Source organism: Papilio xuthus, unplaced genomic scaffold (assembly GCF_000836235.2).
Source record: "Papilio xuthus unplaced genomic scaffold, Pxut_1.1 DF825928.1, whole genome shotgun sequence".
Classification (NCBI taxonomy): Eukaryota; Metazoa; Arthropoda; class Insecta; order Lepidoptera; family Papilionidae; genus Papilio; species Papilio xuthus.
Window position 1 is genome coordinate 1,075,900 of NW_013532721.1, and position 10,686 is coordinate 1,086,585.

General features: G+C 33.0%; 1 protein-coding gene across 1 annotated transcript in view; it reads left to right on the forward strand.

Moving 5' to 3' along the window:
- The first annotated feature begins 3,954 nt into the window (after nt 1-3,954).
- Nucleotides 3,955-10,686, forward strand: part of CPR33 (cuticular protein RR-1 motif 33) — a 10,494-nt gene continuing 3,762 nt past the window's right edge. Inside the window, 3 exon segments of the mRNA NM_001312605.1 lie at nt 3,955-4,018; nt 4,908-5,038; nt 6,644-6,815. Of these exon segments, the coding sequence (NP_001299534.1) occupies nt 4,016-4,018; nt 4,908-5,038; nt 6,644-6,815 (306 nt within the window). The 5' untranslated portion in view covers nt 3,955-4,015.

Here is a 10,686-nt window from a genome sequence, read left to right on the forward strand (position 1 = left end):
TTATTGTTTTAATTCTGTCTTATACCGTATTCTACTCAAAATAAATAAAAATAACGCAGTATCGTCTTGTGGTTAAGAGGATACTTCGATCGCGACTCAATAGATCGAACAAACCATCGGTTTGAAAAATCTTTAATCAATCGGCAAAATCCATATTTCAGCAACATATTAGATTTATTATAGTCATAGTTATAGCTATGCACACGTTTTAGTATAGGTAATAAGCTATAAAATAAAATTAAACGCTATTTATTATTTATATAAGTAAATAGCTAATTACACAATCTAGTAAGAAGTAAGGAAGAAAAATGTACATATATTTTCGAAACTTTTTCTGACAAATTTAATATTCCTGTCAAGAGACAAAAAACGCTATTTCATTAAAATAAACAAAAGTTATTAATTCTAATACTGACATTTAAACAAACATATGTACAAATGTGAAATTTCTTATTACATTAAAACTTAATAATCATTGTTAAGGAATAAAAGATTATCTTCAACAAATCATTAACATTTTAACGTTCACTAATAGAATTATTGACACCATTCTATTGATGAAACAAAGGTGGGTCGCCGATAGCTAATCTTGCAAAATAGCTGAAATGAACTATACGGCATGTTCAAGGTTAAGTGAACGTGTCTACCATCTTGGAATCGGAAGGATGGAATTTGATCGTGATGTGTATTTTATTTTTTTATAATACTTTATTATGCATATTAAAAATAAAAATTCATTTGATTCTTAAGTAATGAATATCTATAGCGTTGTGCCTTATGCAATTATATTGGTGTTTCAAAGAAAAACACTTTTGCTTTTTGAAGGCTCTTAAAACGTATAGATTTTAAGAAATTGAGACATATCATTTTAATCTAGGCAGGTGGAAAAAATGGGTTAAAGATCAAACTAGATCTTTGTAAATCACATCTTAATAGTAATCGACATTCATATGATAGTTTGCAATTTTATCGTGAGGCCAAGATAGATAAAACTAGTTGGTGTTAGCCAGGTACAATTTTCGAAGATCATCCGATCATCTGTTATTTAAATTTTAACCTTCTGCCGGACCTAATTACAATTCGTTCATATAGAGACTTATGACATATTGTCACTACAATGTAATAAGTAACGACAAACAATACGATTTCATTAAAACCTTTTTTATATTAAGCATATCGATACATTTTAATTTAATACAGTTCATATTCCTCCCATATTGTTATAGCTATCACAACTAGCGTGTAACACGCATATATTATGTTCAATCTTGAAAATGAAAATACATATCAAACATTCGTGTATCTTTATGACATTTGTAGGTGTCCAGGACTTGCGTAAGTTTTCTCACGTGTTGAAATAGGCTGACCGGTTTCATAAACACGTTACTAATAACTTATGAGATTCTATTTATTGATGCTACGATGGAACTCTGACCTTTGATTGTAAAACTTTTATACATCGAATCAGGTTATCCGTGAATCAGGTATGAGTTAATGTGTATCATAATGTCAGTCCGGCTGTGGCATCTGCCAAAGGTCCGGGATTTGAGTTATGTCTATTAATATCATATTGAGAAAAAATTACTTCTATGTAATAGTTTGTTGAAAGAGCGTTAGTCGCTCTGGGGTTAAGCACTTGAATTGCAATCAGTGCTGGTTTCGAATCCCGCCATGTACCATTTTTTTTTTCGTTATTTGATTTACATATGTACATTCATCCTACGTTCTTATGGTGTAAGAAAACATCGTGATATGATCTGCATTTATTTGGGAAGAGGTTCATAGATATGTGAGTATCAACACGCATTGGGCCAGCGTGGTTGACAATGGCCTAATCACCCCCAACGCGGGGTAGGCTCGAAGCCCCTCAGTGGGAACATAAAATTAGCTGATGATGATTAATAGTTTATTTCAATTTAAAAATATCCTATAACTAGACAATGAATAAAAATGAATAAAAAAAATATATATTTCGCCAAAATGATGTATTTACGTTGCTTATATCATAAATCCAGTTTTGAGTAACCTGAAGCAGAAATCAACTTTTTTTTACTTTTTGTCTACGAAACTCATTTAAAAAATGTAGACCTCAAAGTATATAAATTTCCTGTATAACAAACAGATATGCAAAACAGACTACTACCGTGGAGTAGCGTTCAATAGCCAATTCGTTTTCGTCGCCTGTCATTTACCGACATTATCAAGCAAAGGTTTTATTATTCACGCTGAAACAACCTAACACTATTGCGCTTTCTATTTCCAAATAATTTCTTTTTTATTAAAATTTTATTCAAAAGCTTAAAAACTCAAATTTATTTAATTTTTGTATAGATTTATGAGGCTTTTACAGTATAAAGTAAAAAATAATAATTACGAAATATGTAAGATGCATCGCAATCGCAATTGACCCCCCGAATCTAGTTCTGCTTGTGGCATTTACCTCGATGGACGAATGCAATCTTTCAAAAGACATGAAATTGAATATATTCATAGTAAAGTAAAAGCACATGGCAATTACGTGAGTTTTTGTTATGTAGAAATATAAAGATGCATTTACTAGATGCCTTTTTAAGAGTTACCATAGCAAATTACTTTATGTCGAAATTCTTTAATTTCTTATTTTTTTATTACGTTTACTTATTCTTACTAGTATTATAAATGCGAATGTTTGGATGTATGAATGAATGGATGTTTGTGAGAAGGTATCTCCAGAACGGCTGCAAGAATCTCGCTGAAATTTGCATATCTACATCTATGCATAACATAATGATAGAGATTTTGCAGTGTTGCCTTTAGGAATGCTTTGGTCCAAAATACACAGTTAAATTAGTTTTTATGTTTTCATTTTAGAAAAAAAATAGCAGATTTTTGTTAGTTTACTAACATTTCTTGTGCCATTCCAACTAAGCTTTATGCTTGTGCTAGGACATGGTTTACGACAATAGTCGAATGCAGGAATTCGAACCCCGACCACACGATCGGAAATCTGTACTCATAACCATTGGGCTATTGCCGCTTGAACTATATGTTATATTTACACTACAAAGTAGATAATACATTTCAACACACTCCTAACGCCATCAAGTGACAAAATAATAAACTAAAATATAATAATTTAACTACAAAATGCGACCCCGCAATTTATACGGAAATAATAATTAAAACAGTATGTGCAAAATACTCAATAAATTCCTTATAACTATTAATTTTGCATGATATTTTATTGCCCAGTAGTATTAGCCAAGCAGTTCCGTGATTTATAGAGAATGGCAAGGGACGAATGATAATCTTCGAAACTGATTAACATTAAATATTTACCCTTTAAGTTAAATCATATACCTACTACTAAACTCTAGAAAAATATTTAACAAGGGTCTGGTTTAGTTGACCACTATCTTTATTTTTATAGTATAACTAGCTGTCGCCCACTACTCAATCCACGCGTAATTAAAAAAAACTTAATTAGGAGCCTGTGTGTTTTTCCTGACTATATTCTACATCGATGCCGAATTTCATCGACATCCCTTCAGACGTTCTGGAAATACCTTCAAACAAACATCCATCCATCCATCCAAACATTCGAATTTACAATATTTGTAAGACGACGAGTTTTGGTTAAAAATATTGTTCGTTGTATTTTTTATACACAATTTCATATTCCTTTTTTTTAGACGTCGATTATACTTTAAGCGCTTTACAATCGATGATCGCACAAAACTATGCAAGGAGGCTCAATAAAAACAAATAAGTTGATTTAATTGACCATACACGATTATCATAATAATGCATACAATTTTATTGCCATTAGTATATTTTTTAAATAGTAAATAGTGTTAGTGTGTTTGTTTATTGATTTGCGCGTGTGTGTCCGTTTGTTAAGTCAGGATGCGTTGGGTTGCATGAAGTTCATAGGTAAAGAAGACGGTATATAAACCTCTTGCAGTGTCTTTTAGTACATACGTGAGTTGCATTTGATTGTATTTGGACCCTTTCGTACCTTTGTCCACATTCTAGAATGGTAAGACTTTCTTTACTTTTTAATTTAATTCATTTTGTAACGTCAACAATTCTATGCATTTTGAGAGACCTAAGGTTTAATTTGTTTAAATTTTCTGACAAAATAATTTATATTTTATAATTTTGTAAAATTAATTTCTTAGTTAAGTTAATACAACAAGTAATTATGTTTGTTTATCTTAACCTGAATAAGTAGAAAATTCTGTTTGTTACAAACCTATTTTAGAACTAAAATATGTACCAATTTCAATTGTTTCTCATTATTACAATTATCATTATTTTATAAATAATAATTAAAAGGCATCATAATATAATGTTTCATTGATATTGAATCATCTTGTATTTTGTAACAAGCAGTGAGCTTTCACTCGTTTGCTTCTGAAAATAGCAAATGCAGATAATTTGCATGTTTTAATGTAGATAAGGTATACTTTATAACCTTTTTGAGATATGCATTTGTTTTGAAACTTACTTAACACAATTATATTCTCTAACACAGTTCCCGTTTGTTTTATTACCATACAAGTAACACGTGTCTATTAAAAAGCTGTATAAGTATATTAAATTTTTCTGCCTTAAAACCTATCCTCAATAATCATAATATTAATATTAAATCCTCTGTTTCAAATGTCTCAAACCGTTAAAGCGCCTGCAAATTATTCTACATTAATATTTCTAAATTATTTTTTGCCAAATTCTTTATCAAGGCGTTTAAATACATTACAAACCCAAAAAACTACTACAGCAGTTGTAGAGATTGTTTATAATTTTTTTTAGGTAAAAATTAATAATTTAATCCTTCCTATAAATTATTTTATATATTTATATGGTATTGTATTACACGGTATGTGTTTTTACGAATACTTCTTATGATTATGTTTTATTTTCAGATTTATCCGATAGCCTTCTCCGTGTTAGTTCTCGCTTTAGGAATACAAGCACAATCCAACTCACAAACTGTTATCCCTATTCTGCGCTACGAATCAGATGGACCAAATGTTGACGGATCATACAAATGGCTGTAAGTCATCAATCAATTATTGCTTTAACGTATTCAACAGTATTGAATTTGAATCGAAAATATTTAAAGCAGATTCTAAAATAATAGTAAATAAGCAACCTGTCTGCAATACAGACAGAGCGGAAGATTATAATTTTTTGTGTGGCAGATTTCTTTCAAATTACACATAAGCTACGAATATTCTTAACCCTTAATTCGATGAAATTTTTTGTAGCAAAAAAACTGATTTTTTTTTTTAGTAAAGTCATACTTACGTAATTTTCTCAAAACTAGTTCAGTAGATTTTTTTAATAAGTTGTTCGTCACACTAGACACCATCGAATTAAGGGTTAACATTGGTTTTATTATAACTTAAATTATCTTAATAAGTAAAGGAGACATAGCCTGTTGATGAGAATAGATAGTACACGTAGTGATATTGACATTACCAATGAACACGTAACACGTCACTGTGACCTCAATTCTAAGATTGCTTTCTTTCGAAGAATATCTAATAGGCAAATAAAAATGTGAAGCAAAGGCTTATTACATAAAGTGCTTCGTGCCATAAAGTTCAATGTCAACTAGTTTAATTCGCAACAGTTGAGGAATACAAAATATTAGATCCATATCCGTCTAGCTGATATATTGGGAAACTGATTTGTATTTATCAATTAATTTACAAGATTACTAAACGTAATGTAAACAAATAGTTAAATTATAAAACTAATGCTATAATTTCAAAGTAGTAATACTCAAGCGAGTACTACTGTGATATTTAAGCTATTTTTGAATATTTTATAAAGAAACAAAAGAACTTCATATAAACTCAATAAATTCCGAAAAATAACTTTAATTTCAGTGTGGAAGTTTTACATGCTTTTGTTTATATTCAGTTTCGCTCGTAGTGCAAAATAAAAATGATGCATACTTCAAAATCAGTTTTATACTTGATATATATTTATAGAGAGATCGTATATTAACAGAATCTTTGTGTAAATAAATTAAATGAGATGTTTTGTATTTCGAGATCGTCTACGCCTTGGTCAAGTTGGCACAGACACAAGCAGAGAAAGATGTAATCTTACACTAAAGCATAACCTGTCCGTAAATAGCATCATTGACCTTCGTCAAGTGTAAACCTGACAACACTTTTAGTATTTATTTTATGACAATGAAGTTAGCATTACCTGGAATTCTGGTTAAAGTTTGTATGATTGTTAAGCATAGTCAAGCAATTTTTTTCTCAGTTTGGCCCTATATTGTTTGATAGTATTTAATATTAACATATTACTTCGCATGCAATAAACATTATATATGTTATGAAATATAATTTGAAACATGCTGTATAGTAATTTCTGTGTGTATAAAATTTTTCAAATAAGTTAACTAAACCATTATACATATTTGATGATCCAGGGAACTTCGAACCCGATAAAAATTAATTGATTGTAATTCGTTAGCGATTACCTTAAATAACCTTCAAATTAAATTCTACTAATTGAGATCGTTAATATATTTTAGGTTATTATGCTAAGTAAGGCGGAATTTCAACCGGTGGTATTCATCGAGTAACGCAGTGAAATAAAATTACATTAAGTTCATCTCTAGATTTCTTAATTACAGTTACGAGACCGGTAACCAAATAAATGCGGAAGAGGCTGGTTATGTGAAGAATTTCGGCAAGGGTGAAGGCCAAGAGGAGCAGGTCGCTAATGGAAAGTTCAGCTACAAGGCACCAGACGGATCAATAATTACATTGCAATACGTTGCTGATGCCAATGGATTCCAACCAAAGGTTTGAATGTTTTGAATTCTCTCGTTTTATACTTTTTTGTATCGATTTATTCGCAACCTTTAAGTTTTCGCTTGTAAGTATCGTGTTGTTAACTTAAATAAGATAAAATCGCTTACAATTTGATAAATTACTATATTTAATTTCAAATAAGCTTATGGAGATATATAACTTTAAATAAAGAAAACATTGTAAGCTTTATGAGTTGAGTGACTTCGTATTAGGTAACTTTATATGACCCATTGCCTTTGTTTTATGGCACTGGTTACATACGAACTTTTGCTGGTCCGTTTGCGTTGCCATCGCACCATTGCCCATGTAGTACATAATAATTGAACAAGAATTAACTATATGATGGCCAAATAATTTATGAAATTAAATATTTACTGACTAAATTGTAATAATTTAACTCTGATTACAACTACTATTAGAAACTTGTCTAGAAAAATAGTAAGATAATCAATCATAACAGAATTACATATTTTCAATTGTAATTTTAACACTTTGGATTCCAATGCTCTATAGGTCGCCGGTGTTATATTACACGTATATAAATTTAAGTTATGACTGTACCTACCTTTTTAAATATACGCCAACGACTTATAGAAACCTTGACATCTCTCGCTTCGCACACATAAAACGAGGAGATGCATCACGGAATCCGGTATTGTAAAAATGTTAAATACAAGTTCATGTACAGTCGGCAATAAAATCATAATAAAATATTAATTTATAAACACTTCTCTGTTTACGTTTACAAAGTCATTATGCAAGCATGTTGTATCGACGAAATCGTATTTATCAACTTACACTTTTTCACCAGTATTAACCTTTAAGGTCACATCACACCAAATCTATGCAATAAAAGTAAATCAACATTGACCTACTAACAATGTTCCATATTTATGGGTTTTTATTTCAACGATTACCAAACGGTAATTTGATTTTGAGAAATCCGCTTTAATAAAACACAATTTTATTGACTTAAAAATAATATTTTTGCTTTTAGTTAACTTCAGAACAAAAAATAGACGTTACTTCACGTATGGTTTAGAATCTGCTTTGAGCTTATGAAAGTATATATAAAATTTAATGTCATATTTAAAACATATCATTCTTTTCCATGAATAAAATATTGCGGTTAAATGGCATGCCTTTAACGATTAAGTTTTTTTTTTAAATTGCTGAACACAGGTCATTACAACCTATGTGCTTTAAACGTCGATATAAAATATCTTGCAACACATAAAGTTTTTTCTGAAATTCGGATGTGTGACTGAATCATGAATGTTACGTAAGTTTGTTGAAAATTTTATGCACTACGAAGACTAAGGTGCGGGTGTGAATCATAATTGCTAACATGTGGGCAAATGTCGCGTTAAAATATCAAATGACGCCCTACGAACCGTAGTTGAGAAATGTATTGGAATAATAATATATTTTATTTTAGTGAAGTTGTCATCTTATTTTTAAATTTATATATAAGAACATTTTTGACAGAATCTTTTTCATTACCAAAAAGTATTTCCAACATCCGCCCTTAATCAAAAAATTTTGTCACAAATAAAATATAGTAAACGTACAACAATAGCAAAAAACAAAATAACACACCTAACAAACTAACCTAATCCTATTTCTGTAAGACAACGCTTGTGCGCAATACTTCCGAGAGGTTTGGTTAAAAGGTCTGCAGGCATGCTAGATGTACTAAGATATTCTACCTTGACAACGTTTTCCGATACCTTTTCTCTTATAAAGTGATACTTTGTATCTATATGCTTTGTCCTACCGTAATGTACCGGGTTGGACACAAGCTTCTGTGCGCTCTGACTATCATTGTAAATGGTTATGTTAGAGTGCAACTTTCCTGTTACTTCAGCTATAAAGCGACGGAGGTAGCAGGCTTCTTTACAAGCAGCAGATAGCGCCATATTCTCGGCTTCCGTCGAGGACAACGCCACCGTAGGCTGCTTTTTAGACTCCCAACATACAGGCCCACTCGATAGCCTGAAATAATAGCCTGTGTAGGAGCGACGATCTCTTACACAATTAGCCCAGTCTGCGTCAGCGTAACCTAATAAAGGCAAGGGACTCTTTTTATATACTATACTCCAGTCTATAGTGCCCTTTAGGTACTGCAGTACGCGTTTAGCCGCAAGCCAGTGAGCCTTGCCATAGCAACTATTAAACTGGCTCAAGTAGCTCACTGCAAAAGCAATGTCTGGTCTAGTATTAATAGCCACAAACATCAAAGAGCCAATGAGGCTTTGATACGGGTATGACTGATAGGACCCACCTTGGTTCTCCTCAAACTTAAGGCCTCCGACAGGCAACGGAGTAGATGCCATCTTGCAGTCCCGCATCCCGAACTTCTTGAGTACGTCTTTAATATAAGTACTCTGGTTCAAAGAAATCCCCTTAGCTGTTTTATTTACATTTAGCCCTAAATAAAACTGCAAAATTCCGAGATCTTTCAAAGAAAAATATTTACAAAGATCTCGTTTGACAGTGTCAAACAGACATTCATTTTTATAAAAAATAATTATGTCATCAACATATGCGGCCAGTATGACAACTTCACCGTCAAAATTTTTTGTGTAAACACAGGGCTCAGAAGGACAACGCTTAAACCCAATTGAAGACAAGGTTTCGTTGAGCTTATCGTTCCAAGCTCTAGGTGCTTGCTTTAAGCCATACAGAGACTTGCGTAACAAACACACTTTCTCTTCCCCACCTTCAGCGAAACCTTCGGGTTGTGCCATGTACACCTCTTCGTGTAGATCTCCATTCAGGAATGCCGTGTCCACGTCCATGTGTTTCATTGTGAGGTCCATGTCCGCCGCTATGGCAAACAAAGTTCTCAGCGAAGAGTTTCTTACTACCGGTGCAAAAGTCTCGTGGTAGTCTATACCAGCCATTTGCGTAAAACCTTTCGCCACCAGACGAGCTTTGTATTTCACCACATTACCATGGGCATCTCTTTTGACCTTGAACACCCATTTGCAGGGAATAACCTTCTTATCAGGTTTGTCAGCTAATTCCCAGGTATTCAGCGTTTTCAATGAACTAAACTCAGCATCCATTGCTGCATTCCATTTGTCAGCGTCTGGAGAATTCATCGCTTCACGATATGTCAAAGGTTCTACTAAGTTATCCTCTATGTGATAAGTTAGAAAATCTGGAGGCTTCCTACTTCTTGAGGGATATCTCCGCCCTTCATCGACTAACGGCAGCTCTACTTCTGCGTCTTCACAGTCGACTGCTTCTTCTTCAGCCATCGCTTCAGGGTTGACAACCTCTTCAGCCACAGTTGTATCTAGACGTTCAGGAACTGTTATAGAAACTTCCTCCTGCCTATTACCACCTGTAAGCAGTATTGGAGGTGCTGGTGGTGCCGAACTTTCAGCCGTCTTCAACCCTGTGAAGCGATCTTCGAAGAATACGACATCTCTTGACTTAATTACCCGTTTTGGATGAATAACATTTCGGAAAAAATAAGTATTCGGGTCATCTGAATAACCTACAAAAATATGTTCATTCGCCTTACTATCTAACTTACCTCTATGACAGGAAGGAATATTTACAAGTGCTCTACATCCAAACACCTTCAGATGTTTCAGATCTGGCTTGCTACGGAACCACCGCTCATGGGGTGTACCGCAGCCCAACGCTCTATGAGGACTCCTATTCTTAAGATAGACTGCCACTGCAAAAGCATCTTCCCAATAAGCTCTGGATAGTGAGCTTTCGGCCAACATCGACCGCGCCTTTTCCACTATGGAACGATTAGTGCGCTCTGCAACTCCATTTTGTTGAGGGCTGTAGGGGACAGTCGTCTGATGGACTATGCCTTTTGCACGCAAGTGATCAAGAA